We start from the raw sequence: 22029 nt of genomic DNA on the forward strand, positions 1-22029 counted from the left end.
TATTGTAGCTCTGCTAAGACTTGTTTTGTATAAATGAGTGTTCTGATGCAACATAACCGCTTAATTTAACTAGCAATAAAAAAACATTCATTTGTTTATTTATTTTTTAGATGTACATATAACAAAGTACTTTAGAATCTTCTGTTTTACATGAAAATATAGTTTTACAATTTTTCAACAAAATTACAAACAGAATACGTCAAAAATAAAAGTCTAATTTTAATGTTAAAACAAATAACGACAACAAGAAACAAGGAAACATAACAAGAATACGTATACAAAAATTACGTTTTGTTTACGTAATAAATATAATTTTCTTAAAAAACAAATGTAATTCCATATTTAGCCGACAATCTTACTGTCATTGATTTTCTTTGTTTTTTTTGGAACTGAGACTTCAAGACTTTAAACGATAAAAACTATATATATATATATTTTCCAGACTATCGTGTCATACGCTAAAATTCTATCTATAGCAATCTTTTTAAAACAAAAGACTGAAGAAAACTTAGTGAACAAATGGTTTCTAAAAATTAAAAGTTATCATCCATTTTCGAAGATCAATCATTAATCAAAATTGTCTATGGTCAAACGGTTGTCTCTACCATCATAAAACCAATTTTTTATTTGTTTTTTGCCAATACGTAAAGATGGAGGCTGGATTAACATCATCTATAATAAAAAGCAGCGTTAGATTAAATAAAGTTATGTTAAATAAAACAGAGTTTGTTAAATAAAATAAAACTATGTTAAATAAAAGTTTGTTACTCAAAGTAAATAGCTAAAGTTTTAATTTTTTCAATTTTTTTTGTAAACAAATAACACGTGACTCTTTCTTCAAAAAAAATATATTAGCAAATGAAGTTTTGCGCGCCGATTCCTTTTTATTTCTGTCAACCATGAAATGTTATTATTATTATTAAAAGATACTTCTTTGATTAGCTGCAAAAAAATCCTGCAAAGTTTTGAACTATTTTTTTAGTTTAAAAGCGAAATCTTTCGTAAAAAAAGAGCTGATTTATTTTCAAGTAAATTATGAATTCAAGAATTAGAGTTTCATATTTTACCTCTACACCCAGCAGGCATTTGGCCCTAAAAAAATTTTTGGGACCAAATGCCGGTAAAAATAAAGGTTATAGAGTATCAAAATGAGGGTGAAAGAATATCAAGATAATGGTGGTAGATTATCAAGATAAAGGTGATAGAGTATCAAAATGTAGGTGAAGGAGTATCAAGATGTTCTCAATGATAATGAACTAAATACTAATATTTGTTAATTATTTTTAAATTACAAAATTAAATAATTCCGAAATGTTAAAAAAAAAATTTTCCCTAACTTTTTTTCCCTCAATACTTAATTTTTGATAAATATATTATTTAAATAACTTCTTTAGCAATAATTTACTGTCGCGGTGCAGGTTATATTAACATTATTAATGTTAATAGAACCTGACCGCGACACTAACTTATTTAAAGTTATTTAAATAATATATTTATCAAAATTTAAGAATATCTTTGAAGGTTATTTGTCCGTTTAGTCGCTATTAATTTATACAATTTTATATAAAACTGTATACAAAAAAGGATATATATACACTCCACTTCCTCAATACTAATTTAAGTCAGTTGATGTATGTAATTACACTGCGACTACGGCGATAATAAGCTTGAAAACTGTCAAAAATTGCGTGGCGTAAATTATGGACGACACCAACTTCTTAATAACATGTCGGCGACAACGCTTGTGGAATTTGATTCTTGACAAAAATATAAAAAAGCATGAGATCTATTTGATATATTTATAAGAACTATTAAAAAGTATTAACTTAATTTAAACAATTAATGCACTCTTTCATTTATTTAAAAAAGATTCTTTTATGTAAGTATTTAAAAAAACATTTTATGATATATTTTTTTTGTTGTTATTGCTTTGTCTTAATTTTGTTTTGAAAAAATTAATAAAATTAAATCTTCTAAATATTCTAAATCTTTTTAAATATTCGATCTTTTTTAATTATAAAAAAAATATTTTATTACGTTCGAATTATTTTGTTATTCGAATTGAAAAGCTTTATGAGTTTCACTTTATTTTAATACCTTTTTTTTTTCTTTCAAATTTTTAATTTCACACTTTTGTATAATTTTAAAATTGTAAATTTTTGTTTTATCTTTTTTTACAGAACTTTGTGGAGATATAATATATACAGTGATGGATCCAGGAATTTTTGGTGAGGGTGATATTAAAAATTGTTGTATTTTGAACCCCATTTGTGTCTCCTAAAAATAAAAATAAAAAAGAAAGGTCCTCAAGTTTTAAGATAGTTCAGAACTTTCAGATTCTGGTTGGGAAATGGAGGGAGGGATATGCATCCCCCTTATCCCCTCCCCCTCCTGGATCCTTCTCTGAATATATAGTATATATATAGTGTGGAGGAATAAGTAAATAAAGTTTCTAATTACCAATAAATAACAAATAAGTCTATTTTACTAAATAAAAATTAAAATTAGTAAGAGCGTATGTGTATGCATATTAATTCTACTCCTTAGCGAATGTGTATGCATTTCTAACAACTCCTCGATGCAAAAAATGATATTAACTTCTATTTTCCTGTGAATACTCCATAAACGAAATTGTTTTTAAAAAAATTTTCAGGAGCTCATTCCTTTCATATAATAAGTAAAGTTTCCAACGCTCATTCATATGTAAAGCAAAAATTTTCCCTCATATTTTTTTTTTTTTTTTAATAACTATTTCAGTACCTGTTTTTCAATTTACTCTTTATTTTTTCTTTTTTTCTTTTGAAGAGGTACTTCAGATTTTTTGCTAGCACCTGGGTAATCCATAGCTCGTAGATCAGATCCATATGTTGTCATTGCCTGTCATTTTTTTAAAAAGAAGCCAACTATATATCAGTGAAAAATTTTTTTTAACTACTTCATATATAATTTATACATGAAAATACATAATATAATTAATACTATACATGAATATAATTTTACCTCTTTCAACGGAAAAAACATCGAAGATCTGGAGTCAGCCATTGTTGGTCCGTTCATTTGGTCTTGGTTATCTGCATGTCCCATTCCAGGAAAATATCCATTCGAATCACTAGATGATTGGTCATTTTGTCTCATTGTTTCAATATCTAAACGGTAGTAAATGCGTGAGAATTATTTAAAAAATGTGAAATTTGCAGAAATGAATGCAAAGTTTGAAGAAAAAAATATTCTATTTTAACGCAAGAGTAAACAACTTTTATTTGTTATTACTTTAGCCGAAATTTAAAAATGTAATTAAAAACGCTAAAAGTTTAAAAAGAGATTGGACATTTTTCAATAAATTTCAAAGAATTTTGCAAAAATTATTTTTTCATTAAATATAAAACATTAAAAATGTCAGCTTTAAAAAGAATAGAAATTTTAAAAAGCAGGATAGAGTAACAAATAGAGTTACAGAAACAGAAACCCTCAGTAACGGACAACTCTTAAATAATTAAACTTAACACATAATGATTGTTATCTTTTTTGTTGCTTGTTTATCAATTGTAATTGTCAACCATTTGTAAACAGGCACAAATTCGTAATTAATTAGCAATACTATTGTTTAAAACCAAATTTAATCCATTAAAAAACTTAGTAAATCTATATAAAAAATATGTTCTCGTAAAGACCTTATTACAGAGCATATCATGTTCTTGTACCTTTACGAAATTTTATTTTAAAAATTATGTACGTCACTTGAGGTCTAACTCTAAGTTGTCTTTCCCGATCTATGATCCAGCAACTGTTTTATTTTTGGTAATATATTATAAATAAAAACTTATTTCTAAACAATTAATCTTGGTATTAACTGTTTGTTTAGAAATGAATTTTATTTTTAAAGTTATAAAAATCAAATATGAATTTATTTTTAACTTTTTTGCTAATTATTTTCCAACTGTTTACTTTTAATTGCCCATATTTTTTCAATCATTGTTTAGATTAATTACATTGTTAGATTAATTAGCAGTCTTCTTAAAATACAAATATTTTTTACAAACATTTTCTTAAATGGTGTAATAATTTCTAAATTAAATTTATTAAACTTAAAGCATGAAAAGGTAAATCAAAGCATAAAATTTTTTTGATATTGAATATTAATTTTGAGTTATAAAGTACTAGGTTTGAGGTATAAAATGTTAATGCAATGATATTAAGTATTGGTTGTGTAGTACTGTATGTTGCTTATTTAAAAAAAATATTTTCTAAATTAAAGAACTTCGAATATTAAGTAAACTCACTCTGTCTTCCGAATCCTGGTAGACCACCTTCTCCTCCAGAAAATCCCCCTTGATCATTACCATGGTCTCCATATGGTGATACACCTCCTAGTCCTCCTGGTAAATCTGCTCCTTGCATTCCACCAATAGGTAATGATCCTCCTACTTCTCCTGCTCCTCCTAATAAATTTAATCCTGCATTTCCTCCTGGAACACCTTGGGACACTGCTAATCCAATCGGATGACCCATTCCAATTGAATGCATAACATCACCACCCATAGTAGACATACCAGGATCTAAACCTATACCAGATCCATGGCTTGGAAGTTCGTTATGATCATGATTAAAATCATTAAATCCATTAAAACCAGCAAAGTTGTTATATAAATTTCCTCCTAATCCAGAAGGAAAACCTTGATGTGCACTTCCAAAACCACCTATTCCTCCCATTCCTACTCCACCATTAATTCCTCCATTTTGGAATCCATAACCTTCACCTGGTCCGTGACTTGATGGAGGGTTGATAAAAGAATCACCACCAATAGAATGACCTCCATCTATACCACTAACACCACCAAAACTATGTAGACTTGGGTAGTAGCCTCCATTCATACCAATATGATGACCTTCAAATCCTTCACCAGAATGTGATAAACCAGAAAATTGAGTAGAATGTATTGGCATGTTGTCCATCATAGAATTTCCTTCTCTTCCAAACCCGCTTCCTTCTCTTCCATATCCATTAACTCCATTATAACCATTTCCACCATAAGCCATCATGTGAACAGGGTTATGAATAACTAAAGAATGACCTCCATATCCATTATAACCACCATTATGAAATCCTCCCATTCCTCTCATCATGTGTCCTCCATATCGATGACCAAAATGACCTACACCATAACCTCCCATACCACCATGTCCAATAAATCCCGCACTTCGCATTGGGTATCCCATACCAAACCCATAACCTTGAGAATCTAAAATTAGTTTTAAATTTAATTTATAAATCTTTTTAATTAAACATTTTATAACTATACCTTAACTTATTCTTGAAATATAATTTTAAACAATTTAAATTCAAAACACTTCATGGTGAATAAAACTTTATAACTTAATTGTTAAATTTCTTATTTTTAACATTTCGTCTGTTAATAACAGATCGTATACGTTTAACATACTTGTGTGATATGGAAAACCGTTACCATGTGGGAAACTCATTGGATGTTCAAGAAACTGTCTTTTTGTTCCAACTCTTTCATGCTTTTTTGTTTTAGAAGAAACTGAGCGTCGATGTTTGCCTTAAACAAATTTAGATTATTTTTAAAAAATACCTCAAGTAATAAGAACTTTTTAAATAATTAAGGTAAAATAAAAAACCCTAAATTAAATTTGAATAAAACCCTTTTAGTTAACGATAAATTTAATGTTCAATAAAACATTATTTTGACGACCCAATCAAACCAAATTTACTTACAAGTTAAATTTCAATTTTAAAAGTTGAAGCTCATGTTCTTGTTGATATTTTAATAAATAAAAAAAATAAAATACCTGATTTGTGTTTTTGTTTTTTGTTTTTTTCTTTTACACTTTTTATAGAGATTTTCTCATCTTTATCCTCGTTCTCGTTACTTTTCTTTATGGCTTTTGGAGTGTGAGATTTGCTCCATGTCATGTGACCTGGACCTCCATGATGATGAAGTCCATAGTTTCTCGATGGCCAAATATATCTAATTCAAAAACATAATAACCATTACATTTTACTACGGTATTTTTGGCGTGTTGCGGATGGGTAGTTCTGTAAAGCTGCGAGCCCAATAAGTGTGATCATATAACTCAAAAACAATTTTTTTATGTACACCTCTGGTTTGTGCTTTTTGTGAAAATTATCAAGTTTAAGTCAAGATTAACCAAAAAATCAATTCCTTATCCTGTTTTTTTTTTAAACCTGTATAAACAACTTTGATTGTGTTAGCAAAGTTGATGTGTGGTAAAGTTTTAATAAATATTATCTTACATAAATGTCTAAAGTTCATTAACTTGTTAATGTCAACTTGTTTTAATGCACTTAAGACAGGTTTAACTTAATCAAATTTTGAACTGCATATAAAACTTAAAATAACATTATTAATGATTTTTTATTATAAAGGATTTTTTTTTTTTTGGCGTAACTTAACAGCAGGTAATGATTCACATAGATTTATAGATTTAAATTCAAATTTAAAAGCAACACAGCATCTTTTTAATTTAATTCTTTTTAATACCGAAAATGCAGAAAAATTGCAATCGTTATTACTTTAGTTTTAAATAGTATATATTCGTGGTTTTATGATAGCTATATAAATCTATTAAAAACTATAATAATTTGCAAGCAAAAAAGGCGGCTAGAGTGTTGCTTTAGTAATGTGCAACAAAAAAATGGCGGCCGGAGTGTTGCTTTAACTCAAAATATTTGAACAATTTTTGGTTGCGCATCTTTTTTTTTTTATAAACTTTTATATATTGGCAGTTTTGAATTAATTTAAAGAGATCATTACAAAATTTTTTAAATAAAGATGAACGATTTCCAAGTAAACAAGTAAGTGAATGCAATAAAGGAGAGAAAATTATTGTGTATGCATAGTTTTGTCTCTAGGTAAACTAGTTTTATTGTTTCATAGCTGTTGACAATACTAGATGTAAAATCTGATTGAAAAACATTTGATATTTATATTTTAAAAATCTAACCCTGCTCCTAGAGGATATCTGTCTGCTGCTGGAACTGGATATCTATAACAAAAACGAAACTAAACAACAATGAAACATGGAGAGCAACATTGCGGTGTAAAAACATAAGAAAATTTTGAACTAAGACAAAATTTATAATACAAGATAAAGATCAAATGTGCATCAGCTCCTAAAAATTAATATGTTTGCGTTGATTCAAATAACAGTTCAACTCAGGAATTAAAAAAGGTTAAACAAGGTTAAATAATTTTACCGCATATCAGGTACGCCAACTGGCTCTGCAACAACTGGTGTAAATGCTGGGGTAATTTGTCTTTTTCCACCAACTGAATTAGGTGCGTGTCCTTTTTTTAGGGCATTTAGCTTGATGTTTGTTCTTTTTAAAGAATCAGACACTTCATGAACCAACTTTTTTATTTCACTCATTTTCTAAAATCAAATTGAAAAATTTAAACTTAGTTAAGAATCAATGTTTGTAATAGCACCCATTGGGCACGCGTCATCCGGGGAACGTCCATCGGACTATTCACGGACATTCAAACGCCCAAAAGACATCCAACAGACGTCCCCCTGACGACGCATGCTTACTGAGTATTCTTGTTAATCTGATTTTAATCTATAAACTACTTATATAACTATGAACATGCATGGTTATAAAACTTCTAACTTGTAATGCATCGTAAAAAACACCTCTTACTTGAAATGAAACATGCACACTAGGGTTATGAGCTATCTCTGATTTACTTGTTTCTACTTCAACTTTTACATTTGGTGTTCCAACGCCAATATGTACGTGTCGTGGTTGATAATAGTTAAGGTCACCGTGGTCCGAATTACTATTGTACCTTGTCAAATGCTGTATGTCATTAAAGTTTTCATCTGAGAGTTGATTAGGTAAATGGCTGACATAACGCGGTAGTCTGCGATCTATATTTGTTAAGTATTTAATGTCATCCAGATCCTAAATTCAAAGCTGTAGGAATATGATGGAATGAAATAAAACGCTGGTTTTAATAGTACATACAGCATCATTGGTCAATACAGTACATACACATTTATTTATGAAATAGATGTTATTGAATTTATTAAAAGAATGTATTCTATAATAAAAACATTTTCTGTCTAATTAACAAAATAATAGTTAAAATTATTTTAATCATTGTTTGATTTATCTAATTTTTTTTTTACTTTTTAACTTTAAATTTTTTACACATTTAAGCTAAAAAATAATAGGAAAATAAACGTATTTATCATAAAGTGTGGATTAAATTGGTAACACTTTGGAAAAAATTAGGTCAAGTCATGGGTTTGTTGAACAGCGGTTTAACAAAGTAATTGAGAAAAACCTTTTTTATTTTAAATTCCATTAAATAACTTATTATTGTTTGGAAATTATGATTATGTAACGTTTACGCACTGTAAACTTCACTGGCTCAAATTCTACATTTAAATTTGAAATAAAGTTAATAACTGTATCGTTTGAAAAACATCTTTTATTGCTATATTTATAACTTAAACAAGTTGGAAATCTCTTCATGTATTTCAGTTAGTTAAAATTATCTTATACGCCAAATAAATACGTCTCTGCAGTTGATTGATCTGTTTTGCCCAACGTATATCTTCAACAGAAACAATATATAATTGAAAACAATTGCAATTCAAACTCTGTTAAAATTAGGTTATATTCAATTAGAACCAAAACCATTTTTAATTTTTGTTATGGCCAATAAGATCCGATTACACGTAATTATTATAAATAACTACTTTTAAATGAAAATATGAAACGCAACACACAACCATTGTTAAAACGAAACCTACGCATTACGAAACCTACGTAAGTGATTGTGTAGTTATCAATCAGTAGGAAAATATCTTTTATGTTTTTATATACATGAAAATTGTGTGTTAATCAATCATTATTGTACAAGAGCGTGGCTACAGCATTTCTTTCTGAACAAGCACAAGTGGAAAAGGCGGCAAGTAAATAAGGAATGATTATTTAAAATAACATGATGTCGTTTAGCGCATCAAGTCCACAGATGGCATCAATTTAAAAATCCTGTTAAAGACCAAGAATTACTAATCCAAATCAACAGCATGATACGCCATTTGGCTTTTATATCTGTATGTCCTCTGACAACATACAGATTTCAAGCACACAAATTTTTCACTCAATTGTGAATTTTAATGCCTTTTAAAATGTGATTACAAGCTCAAAATTCTTACTCAATTGGACTTTTAAAATGTGACGACGTGTCGTATTCTCAGAAGAAATGTAAGGCAAGCAGTTTTCAACAAGTCAATGTTTGCTATCCGCCAAACTCACTTTGGGCTTTGATCCCGATTTGTTGCACTTTCTGTTAATTAATGTCCAACAACTATGATTGGTGGTGTAATCACTGCCAACGGTTATGGTGGTTTACACCTTTTACAACAAGTTGACTCAAATTATTTGAAAATTTCGATTTACATTGTGTCTTAATGGTTTCGAACTAGAAGATAGGTTGTTTTAATGCATGGCGGGGCAACTTGCTATCAGAAAAACTTTTTCGAGACATAGCTTCAAAAAAAATGCAATTAATAATCTTGCCCTGTAGCCAAATAGTTCACACGAATTAAAACCCATCCAAAAACTGTTGGATAAATTTAAAAGCAGAAGCTTTTAAACAGAATCCAAAAAATCAATTGCAGATATGAGAAAAGCTATACAAAAATCGTGGTATCATAAAATAACGCCCGAATATATTTTACGAGTCTTCTGTAGCCTCAATGTTGCGAGATCGAAAAGTGTAAAACATGTTTTACACAGTGACTTCTTCGCTATTTTACGCTCATGTATGTTGTTATTTGAATTAAAACGTTTTGTAGAACAAATGCGTACACTATACAGAACAAATGGTTATTACATTATACAGAACAAAAACGGTTTGTCGCTATAAATATTGGGTGGTCTATTTGGTCGTAACTGTTAAAAAATTTTTCAGAAGTGAAAAAGTTATTCGAAATGACTTGCGCATACTTTTAAATTTGCATTGTTGTAAAGTTTACTCTCTTTGCTAACCTACTGTTAACATGATGCTGTTGAAAAAAAATTCTTTTAAAATGTAGCTAGTACAAAAAATTTTAATTTTTAATTTTATATTTTTATTTTAATAATATTTTATAGCCGATTAGTTTGTAAAAACAAATGTTAGCTATACTATAAGCTGTTTATGACATTTCTTTTATTTTTGTCTAACGGATATAATACCAATTGTTATGAATAATTATGATTAACAGAGTTATAATGAACAAAAAACTATAAATTTCTTTTATATTAACAATAATTTATGAAAATAGAATAATTATATTGGTTTTAATTTTTGCAAATAACTATGTAGGACAATAAATAAATAACTTATGATCAAAAAAGTGGTAGAGGTTAATAACCGAACGTAATATCCTATCTAATGATTTCTACCTAACCATTCCCTTGGGACAATTATAAACAGTTTGCATAATTTTATTTGGACAACCATTAATAATTGAAACATTATAATTCCATTGAACATTATTTGCGTAAGAAGGAACTCTAGTATGAATGCATATAAAAGCAAATATATATACGCTGAGAATATACTGTATATAGGAATATACAGTGTATTCCAAGTATTTCTATATACCCTGTTTATAGGAATACTATTATATATACACCAGGTTGAAATACAATCAAAAATGATACAGGTTTTTAAGATTAATGTTAAGTTAAGATTCTGGAACTTCAAGAAACGAAAAAGAACTCTAAGGGAAGTATATCAAGCTACTCCAAGTCCATAAATTGTTCAAAAGCAACATCATTCAAAGACAATTCAATTTAGTTAACTTAACTAGTTCTAGTTTCTCAAACAAAGAGTTTTTCAAATATTCAATGTTTTAAGTACTTTTCAAATATCTCAAATTTCAAGTAATGTGACATCACATGATCAACAGACATTCCGACCAAAACAAGTCTCGATAAATTTGTTTTCCATTGTGGAATAAGAACTTTTTACGTTTTTTTTGAAAGAAATATCCCTCATTTTTTTCAAAAACAGCAACGTAAGTTACAATGCTGTTTTAATTAAAATTAAGATTTTAAAAAAGAAAAAAGAAGTATCAAGAAAGAATAAAAGTTACTCGAGTATTCTGTCGAGTATTCTGTCGAGTATTCTGTCGTAGACGACAGAAAGAGTTTTAAGAAAAGAAGAAAAAAGCTAATTGGCTGAAATTTTAAATTATTATCCTAAAATTGCTGCTAAATTAGGAATTTATTTTAGAACAAATTCAGAAACGTCTTTTTACCATTGAAAGTCAACAAGAATTACTATTAACAATTGTTCAGACTGCCACTCAAGGTATTGTTGCAGTTGAAAATCATAGATAACAAAGACGAAAACGAAGACTTGATGAACAATTGAACCTCTTGATGAGCGGGCAAAAGATTTGCAAAAAGAAGAATTCAAAATTTGAAGATTAATATTTTATCATCATTTTGCACCAAACAATTTTTACAGAATAGGTAGAAAGAAGCATGCCACGGCTGTTCCAAAGACTTATCAAGACAGCCAAAGTTCTTTATAAAAATTATCGTGAAAAGAAGTTTTATTTTGTTTTAATAAAGAATGAAAAACTTGAAAGAACTAGCTTTGTTCTTGGGACCAGCTTGAAGTTGCTTTAGTAAACCGAAGTGACAAAGTAAAATTGCATATTGGCCTCCTAGCAGCTACTTTATAAGCTTTCTTGATCGTGGATACGGAATGTAAAGTAAAACTACCGAATCACAATTTTTTTTATTGCTTTATGTCATAAAATTACTCCATTAGCTTATACTGGACTAAAAATTGATAAAGATGTATTTGTCACAAAAGAATTTGTGCGCTACTCAGGTTTACCTATACTACAATAAGATCAGCAAAGTCTGCTGCTTATTCTCATCGAGAGATTATGAAAAGTTATACAATCAAACCCTATTTGGAGACGTTAGGTTGGATTCGAATGATAACACAATGCCAACTGTTATAAAATATTTTTATATATCCTCGCAAAGCATTAACTGAAGTCGTTTCTAAAGCAGTAATTGATAACTTTGAAACCTACAAAAAATTTATTGACATACTAAACTCAGATATCTATTGTTAAACAGTAATTAAAAAAGTCAAAGACGAATTGCTGTTTATGTAAGATCAAGTCAATACATGACGTACATACATCAGCCAATACAAATTTCAAAAAGTTTGGACATTGAATGCTGAACTGAGCTGCAAGGAATATCTTTTTAAATTTAAAAAAAAAGGTTTTTTCTACTAGTTATTGTTCTTTTATTAAACCCACAATTAAAATTCAACAAGACTTACCCCACAATTAACATTCAACAAGACTTACTCTACAATTATCGGTCAACAAGACTTTTTACCCATGTATACCTCTTTTCTGATCATTACATCTTGCTCCAAAAAACAATCCTTTTGACCAACACAGTTCAACATTCAAAAACATTCTTCACAGTAGAGTGTACAAAAATTACAACTTTTGTTTTGTATCATCATCAACTTTACTTAAAAATTTTTAAACTAATTTAAAATAGAGAATAGATCTCAAAAAATCAAAAGTAAACTATTCTAAGAAAAGAAAATGACGAACTTGATTTTTTAGAAGACAAAAAGTTGGGGAGAAAAGGGTTTTATATTTTGTGATTCTTTATGATTAAGAGGAAAAGGGATCTAAAAATTATTTTTAATGTGCGTGACGTGTTGCAAATGATCCCTAAATAATTTATACATTAATTATTTGTTTTGACTTAAAAGTCCATTCTATTTGTAGATTGTTTTCTTTATAAACCGCTTTAATGTTTTGGATTTATTTTATTTATTTCAGTTATATGTGAAAACTATACTTATTAAGAAATGAACACTTTTAAAATTAAAATAAAATTTTCATAATATATAAAAATGTATTCCATATATAATAACTGTGTGTAAGGGCGTAAAGTATATTTTTAAAGTATTCATCTAAAGAGTTATTATGGCATAATAATATCAGTTTTATCTTCTGAATTTAAAAAATTCTATGACCATTTGATATTATTAGAGTATATTGAAACAATGCAAATATCTTAACTAAATAAGCTGCTTTTAAGATAAAACTTATTAGTCTTAAAATCTATTTAAAATAAATGAACGTTTTCAAAACAAGTTATACATTAATTGCTTTATCGTTTGGTCCCGGTCAAATGATCTCTGCTTGTGTTTTTCTTATAAAAATGACAATATAGATTGAAGATGGACTACCTAGTGTAGGAAAAACAGCGGTTAGTTGGCTACAAGGCTAAGTTGACGCACTGAATTAAATTTCTGTAAACAAATTTATGAATGGAATTTTTTACCAGAAACGTTTGCAACTCACATAAAATCTTTCGATGAAATTCTTCAATATTCACAAGTCTATTCACTAGTAAATCAATTTGTCTTCTTGTTTAGGATTAGATTAATTTGTGCAAGTTATAACAATTTTTGTGTGTGTTTTTTTTTTGTGTTTATTTTTTACTAACTTTGTAACTTTTCATAATTATATTACATCTTTTATTTTTAAAGCAATTAAATAACTTAACTTAAACAAATAAATAGCATTTATTAAAAAGCATTTGCGTTAAGATTAAACAATTTGGAATATATTTAGTTTCACTTTTAGATAAGTTTACTCTGACCTGTTCTATTCCAAGAATTTTAACATTTTGTGCTTTTGGGGACAAAAAACAAAAAGTTGTTTACACAAACAAGCCATGCATAATTGAAAATTATTATTTTATAACTGTGACAATTGTAATGATAACGATGAATATATTTTTAACTATTCATGTTTCATTTAAATGATGTTAACAAGCTTTAAACTTTTGTTTTGTTTTTACTTTTTTGTTCTAAACAGTAATTGGCTTAACAACAACAAAATTGGCTTAACAACAACAACAACAACAAAAACTTTTAATGAAAACTATAAACATTTTTCAAAAAATATTTTACTCATCTAAATTACTTAAATTTGGTAAACTTTATTATTTTTTTATTTTTTGTGTAAACTTGTTCCTTGAATGTAAGTAACTTATATGAGAACGGTGTAAGTTGGTATACTTTTTTTTCTTTTACCGAAGCCCTTTTTAGGTAAAAAATCATCACATGTTTGACCTTTGAACAGACCTGCCAAATTCATATTCTTCTGAACTGTAGTTGATATTTTTTGAAAAAAACACCAAGAAATATACAAATAATTAAAATTGTAGCGACTTCAGCGAGCCTCCAGTTTCTCTGCATTACATTCAAAATAACTCATGGTGGTTTCATTCTTTTTTGCTTTTTCAACAGGTTTTTTTAGTTTGCTAAGTCTCTTCCTTTAAAATAGAAAAAAAAATCTCATTGGTAATAATGTGTTGCCCCTTCAGTAAAAAGCTATTAGAGTCAGTTAAAAAAATAGTGATTCGAATTTCACGTCGAATTGAAGTTGTTTAATTAAGTAGTTAACAATTAATGTCAGAAATTTAAAATTTTCTATAAGTAAAAATTCTTTTTATTGAATTTTTACATTAGTTCTCATATTTAACAAGTTTGTGTTACATTATCTGTCAAATCCTGTAAATCATAATGATTCACTGGTAAGTAATTAGAAGCAAGTAGTTTAATCTCAGTTTTTATACTCTGATATTTATGAAATTACTGAAAAGGAGCTCTTAGATGCAGTATATCTTTTAAAACTAAACAAAAGTGTGGGGTATGATAAAATCAGTAGTAATGTAATTAAAAAATCGATTAAATACTTAACAATCCCTCTTTTACATATTTTTAATCTATCTTTAAAGCTAGGTATTTATCCGGAGAAACTTAAAATTGCGAGGGTCATACATATTTTAAAATCAGGAGAGATTTCTAATCCTGAAAATTACAGATCAGTTATAACATTCTTATAAAAAAACTTAAAAGTTATGGAATTAAAAGCCCATATTTAGAATGGCTCAAAAGTTATCTAAGCAATAGAAAACAATACATAGCACACGAAGAAGGAAAAACTGGTTACTTGACTATAACTTGCGGTGTTCCCCAAGGCTCAATTCTGGGTCCACTTTTATTTCTTATTTATGTAAATGATTTCCATTAGTTTTCAAACATTTTAAATTCAGTTTTATTTGCAGATGACACAAATTTATTTTATTCTAATGGAGATGTCAACCTTTTATTTAAAATAGTCAATAAGGAATTTTTAAATCTAGCGGAATGGTTTAAGGCAAAAAAATTGTCCTTAAATTTAAATAAAACTAAGTATACTTTTTTCATAGAATTCACGATAAAGAAAATATTCCATTAAAACTTACTGATCTTTATATTGGCAACTCTAAAATAATTAGAGAGTCATCATTAAAGTTTTTAGGAGTGATACTTGACGAAAACTTGACGTGGAGAGAACACATGAGAACGTTAGAAGATAAAATTTCAAAAAATATTGGCATTCTATACAAAGCTAAGCAGTTATTAAACCAAAACTGTTTAAAAATCTTATAGCTCTCCCTCATACATTGTTATATAAACTATGCAAATATTGCATGGTGCAGTTCTAATGTAAGTAAAGTTAAAAAATTGCTTTGTAGACAAAAACACGCTGTCAGAATTATTTCAGGTGCAGGTCGTTTCACACATTCTAAAGAACTATTTAAAAGTCATCACATACTTAATGTTTTTCAGTTAAACCTTTATCAAATTCTTACATTTATGTACAAACTTTATAGTAAAGTAACTCCTATAATATTTAATACACTTTTCAATAAAGTTAATCATGAGTACCCTACAAGGTTTTCAAATTACAATTATGAGCAACCAAAATTGCACTATTTGGTTACTAAATTTTCTATTGCCATCAGAGGTCCTAAATTATGGAACACTTTATTAAATATCCACCTGAATTGTTCTTCACTTTCTCTATTCAAACAAAAACTCAAACAAAAACTTCTTAACGATGTTAATGAATTTTCGTCTTTTTTTTTTTTAACTTTTTAATTTTTTTTCTTTTTTAACAACTATCTTATTAACTCGTCTTTAATTTAAATTTTCCAATTAACTTATTTTTAGTTTTTAGGTGTAATTATTATTATTATTATTTTTTTTTTATCTTTTTTTACAATTTTCTTTTGATTATAGATTAGTAACTGATCTTAACATACTTGTAAAATTTATATTTATTTTTTACATGGTATAAAGTAATTTTATGTTTACATTTTAATGATTGTACACGCTTGCTGATGAAAGCACGTCGGGGTGTAGTAATAAGGCAAATATTGTCTTCTTTTAGCCCCGATCATGTAGATTTTATTTTTTTTATATAAAACGGCATTGTATTCTTTTTTTAATGACGAAATAAATAATAAATAATACCAAAGTTTATCGTTTATCGTTTATTTAACGTTTTGTAACAAAATCGAATTGTAAAAATACCAGTTAGCTGAATGTTAACAAATCAGGTTGAGTTAAATCTCAACTTTTATGTTAGAAACAGATTCTTTCAACCAAAACACCTGTGTAATGACATTTGCTTTTTTTTAAATAGATTGTATTTTTTTAAAGTATATTTTACCTGTTTTAAAGTATTCAGATATGTAATAATATATTAAGAAATACTTCAGAAGAACTGAAAGTTAGAGTCTACGAAAGTCTAAATAGAGAAAAAAAATAATCGAACTTGAGAAAATTCCGAACATTTTATCTCAAAAGACATTAGATGTAAAAATAGCAACCTTTGAATCCATTTGCTTATAAAAGGTTAACTAAATATAAAAATGGAAAATGTGGGCTGGAAAAAGCTTGAACATTAAAACAACCCTCTTCGTTTTATAATGACTAAAACTTTAAAATTTTTGTAAAGATAAAAAAAAGTTTATTCGGAAAAAATTTCGAAATTGAAATAAAATCGAGCTTGCGAGCGTTTAAAGATATTGAAGATGGTTTAGATGAAACTTTATAAGTCTTTTAGGTAAAATCTGACTGTTATAACACATTTTGTTAACATTGTCTTCTAAATTATACTAATCATATTGTCAATTGCGTAGAGCGGGCCTAGTTAAGCTTAGGGGCTTGTTGGCTAATCAAAATATCTCAAAACTGCGCATCGCATAAAAAAAACTTCTAATGGAGGAAAGTTAGAGAATTAGAATGATAACACAATGCACAACAAAAGGATGTTGAACGGCAGTCGAGTAAGCACTTTTTTTATTTAGGACCAAAAATGTAAAAAAAAAAATTTGCAATTTTTCGATAGTATTATTAATGATTTAACCAAGTTTCATATTATGGAAGTTGAACTATTTATCTCATAAGTCATGCATCCCTCTCCCCCACTCAACACACTTGCGTTGGCTCATATATATATATATAAATATATATATATATATACATATATATATATATATATATATATATATATATATATATATATATATATATATATATATATATATATATATATATATATATATATATATATATATATATATATATATATATATATATATATTTGTAGCTTTCTTCTATCTTCTAACAAAGTATGGTATAGATAAATAATAAAAACCAAAACATTGTGACAAAAATCATAAAATCAAAATCTTTGCACTATTTTTTTAATCTTTTAATTTTATTTATTAATTAGTATAAAGAAATTTAAACCGGAATTTTGTATAAAACATAAAAGAATTTTTAAGTGCATTATTTAGTAATTATATAATAGATTGGGTATTAATATTAGGTAGATATTAAGGTAAAACTTACCGGTAGATTTTTAAAAATTAATAATTATTACTCTTTTCTTGGTGATCATTATTTTAAATGAACACAGAAAATGTAAAAGCTTAAAAATAAAAGTTTATCTGAATTTTTTTTTAAAATTTTGATTTAAAAATTTACCGGCAAATTTACATCATTAACAATGTGTGCAATTTAGATCAAAAAACAAAAAATTCACCTGAGCGGGAATGTCAACAGTGTTTGATGCAATAAGTTGTGCGTTATTACGTTCTTGTTTTTCCGCTGGAGAATAGATAATACCTCGTTTTTGGCTTAATGCTAAAGTTTTGTTAAAAAGATTTGATAACAGTTTATGTTTTTAAAACAATATTTAAAAGTTTTTTTAACAAACCTTCTTCATGGTTTTGTTGATTTTCTTGTTCCATATTTTTGTAATTTGATCTATCATAACCTCCTTCGTGTGATGTTTCTTCACCATGGCTTCCAAAATTTCCGAAATCCCCTCCATGTCCTTCTTCATCTGCGTAGTTGTTATAACCATGAGGGTGTAAACCAGTACCATGTCCACTCCACCCTTGACCATATCCTCCATTTCCTCCATATTCTCCAGGTATACCTGAAATTCCAGATGACATTCCAGGTATTCCTGGATAACCTAGTCCCATTCCCCCAACGTTATCGCTAAATAATGTGCTTGCACCAAGAGAACCGATAAGTTGTCGTTGTTTAGTAACATCCATCATTGCTTGTTCATCTGGCATTGCAATATCTTGACGCACATTTCCTCTCACTTGTTTCTTATTTTTCTTCTTTTTTATTTTTGACTTATAAGCAAAATTAGAGTGAATACCATTTACTTCAAGTCCACCAATATGCCCAATACTTCCACCGTAACCCACCTTCATAGCACCTGGATTATTCTGAAAACTATGCTCTAAGTTTGAATAGCCGAACGCATTCCTTAATGGTGGCCCCATAATTGGAGGACCATATCCATCATTTTCTTCGGTATGGCTATTTGGATAGTAAGGGTGCCCAACACCGTCACCCATATTTCCAGACTCAGGTTCGTACTCAGCATCATTGTTATACATACGCCCGTCATCGAATGTTCCTAAAGGATAACTACCGTCGTTAACTATATTTCCACTTCCAAAGTTATTAAACCGATCGTTAATCACACCACCAAAATTTGCCAAATTGCCACCAACAAGGTTACTGCTAGCAAAATGGCCACCAGGTAAATTAAAACTTGGAGCATTGTTTATGGGGTGAGCATATATATCAGTATTCAGAATATTTTTGTTTTTTAAGCCAACACCAAGAACGTTTGAATTTTCACCGTAAATTCCGTTTGTTATTCCGTTGGTTGTAGGATAAACAACTCTGCTACCTAATCCGTGACTTCCTGCAAGTTCGGTGTTACCAAATTCTCCACCAAATTGATTAATTCCTTGATATCCTGATTCGTTTTCATCATCTAATGTTCCAACAATATGCTTCTTTTTAGCTGTGTGTTTTTTATTTTTTACATTTGCTTTTTTTTCTGCTTTTTCGCTTGAAACATCATTTTTGTTTGACACAGCATAATGCCCAAGACCTTCATTATATCCATTAACACCACTATCTAAACCATCACCAAAACCTCCACCGTATGCATTTCCTAAATCACTATTTCCTACTTCATAACCATGGTGGTATTCATGACTATGGGGAAACCCGTGTTCGCTTCCATGACCATCTCCATGTCCATACTCATGAACAATACCATGACCATGATTGTGTCCAAGCCCACCTGCTAAGTTATAACCACTGACACCTGTATGAATGCCACCGATACCAGGAAATCCCATACCAAGACCTCCCATTCCATCCCCAAATAATGATCCACCTGCCATGTTTCCAATGACTTGACGCTGTGTGCAATCAGTATCATCCTCTGAGCATGCAATGTCCTTGGCAATCACATTCTGCCTGGTTTTTGCATTTTCTTCTTTTTCTTCTACAGCACGAATAGCAGCTGGTGTAATTGCTGGGAGGAGCATATAGTCACGACATAGCAGATCACTCTTTTTATTATCTTTATGATTTTTTAATTTAGATTTTTTAAAAACATGATGATCTGCACTATTTATATGGTTTCCACATCCCCAGCTGTAGCCATACGCAAAGTAAGGATAATCACTACTCCAAACATGCGAAGGGCTTCCGTGATGGTGAATAGAACTACCTTGACTTACGGCTGGATAAGTTAGAACCTGTCTTGTTGTAGAGTCTTTGTCTTTGCTTTTTTCAAAAGGAGAAATAAAAAACATCTTGACCTTTTCATCTTGTTCTTCTGGTTCAATCTCATCACTTTCAACTGATGAAGATTCCATTGATGATGAAGATTCAATAGATGAGGGTTCAACAAACGAAGATTCAGATTGTTCTTGGGTTTCCTCTTTAGGGGTTTTATTTTCTGATTTTTTTGTATTTTCAATGTTTGATTTTGTTTCTACATCCTCATCAGCTCCTGAACCAACTTCTTCACTTTCTTTTTCTTCTTCTTCATCGTCGTTGTCGTCTTCTTCATCTTCAGAGCTCACAGCCTTTTCTTCCTTTTTAGAAATTAAACTCTTTGCTCTTGATTCAGATTCTTTACCCTTATTGTTACTTTCATTTTCTTTTGATTTTTGATTTCTCATTGCGGACGAATCCGTAGCTGTTACATTTTTTTCTTGACTTGAATTTTTTTCCGTCAGTTTTTCTACAGCTTTTTCGTTTGTAACCTCTTGAGATTTACTTTCGGGATGACTACTTTTAGTTTCCTCGGCAGCATTAGGTTTACTTTCAATTTTTTGTTCACTGGTCAAACGCTGACCAACCGGTATAGTGTCCACTTCAGTTTCTTTATCTGACTTAGCTATTTCATTTTTAACTGAATAATCTTTATTAACAGTTGTGTTATGAATAAGAGCTTTTTTTGTAGAGTTTGCATCTTTGAGAACTTTTACGTTAATACTATCTTTATCAGTCTCTTCTTCATCATCGTCATCATTATCATCCGCAGCGTCGTTTTCACTTATTAAACTATCCAAGCTACTTATATCTTTAATTACTTGGAGTATTTCACTGTTGTCTACAACAGGTCTAGATTGTGAACCCACGCAAATACTTAGTAGAAGTAGCACCTCCAACCACTTGCATTTCATGGCTTTAAAATTTTTTTGAGTTATATAATAAGCTATTAAATATAGTAAACTTGAAAAAAATAAAACTCAAAGAATAATTTTATCTATAACATTTTACGTTGGTAAAAATTTTGTTTGCAGGAAAAGAAACCAAAATTATCAATCGGTATGCTTAGCTAACTCGCTTAATGAACAATTGATTATGCTTAGTAAAGCGTACGATTTTCAGAATACCCAAGTGCCATTATCAATTAGTCTAGCGGTGTTTTATTTTAGTTGATTGTTTCGACGGCGAATATAGCGCATGATAAAATAGCGACTGTTTATAAAACACGAACAAACAAACAACAAGTTAATTAACAAACTAATTTTTAATAAAAGAAACACAAACATTCTTTCATTTTGTAAATTTCAACATAAACAAACTAATTTTAAAATAAATTTTAAATTTTAAATTCTAGATGTTTGAATATTTGAAATTTATTTATAACTTAAAGCTTTAGAAATATGTGTTACTTAAAAAAGTATGCATGAAACGGAAATTGTAAAAAAAAAAGAAAAAAAGTTTTTTAAAGTTTTGGGGTTAAAGATCAGTTAAAAAGAGTAAGTAACAACAAAAATAAAAAATAATTTTATAAATTATCTTAAGTAGAACAAAATATGGAAAAAATACGTGGCCGGCAATACCTAAATATCTGTTAAATGTATATATTAATATTCTATAAAACTTGCGTTGATTGCACCAATGCATTGTTGCGTTGATTGCACCAATTATATGTTAGCGTCAATTATATGTTAGTTACATGTGACCTAAAAATTTTATCTGCAAATTTAACAATTACATTTAAATAGTTTTATTTAAACAAAAAAATTTAAAAAAAAGATAGTATCAACGATATCCTATATACTACGCGTTTTGATGTGTTTAAATTTTTTAGTTGTGCTAAAATTATTTTATTACGCATTTTAATATTAAAACATTTTAGAGTATTTTTTATATAGGGAGTTTTGACTAACTAAATTTTAGGGATATTTTATTCTGGGTACCTTTTCTTGGCCGTTGTAATTAACCAAATGGT

General features: G+C 28.6%; 1 protein-coding gene across 4 annotated transcripts; it reads right to left on the reverse strand.

The window, feature by feature from the left end:
* Positions 1-90: 90 nt before the first annotated feature.
* LOC100214209 (hornerin) lies at positions 91-21199 on the reverse strand. 4 transcript variants are annotated; one of them, XM_065812632.1, is made up of 11 exons: positions 18169-21199; positions 17995-18095; positions 7685-7948; positions 7241-7416; positions 6988-7029; positions 5812-5990; positions 5466-5561; positions 4281-5240; positions 3001-3146; positions 2761-2877; positions 91-672 (listed from the first exon to the last, which is right to left on the reverse strand). In XM_065812632.1, exons 1-10 carry the CDS (start codon positions 20969-20971, stop codon positions 2773-2775), a joined length of 4872 nt encoding a protein of 1623 aa, XP_065668704.1. In that variant the 5' UTR covers positions 20972-21199; the 3' UTR covers positions 91-672; positions 2761-2772. The 4 variants fall into 4 exon arrangements, with proteins under 4 accessions (XP_065668704.1, XP_065668703.1, XP_065668706.1 ...); XM_065812631.1 differs by having other exon boundaries at positions 5442-5561; XM_065812634.1 differs by lacking the exon at positions 7685-7948.
* Between the last annotated feature and the right edge of the window lie 830 nt (positions 21200-22029).

This window comes from Hydra vulgaris, chromosome 12 (genome assembly GCF_038396675.1).
Source record: "Hydra vulgaris chromosome 12, alternate assembly HydraT2T_AEP".
Taxonomy (NCBI): domain Eukaryota; kingdom Metazoa; phylum Cnidaria; class Hydrozoa; order Anthoathecata; family Hydridae; genus Hydra; species Hydra vulgaris.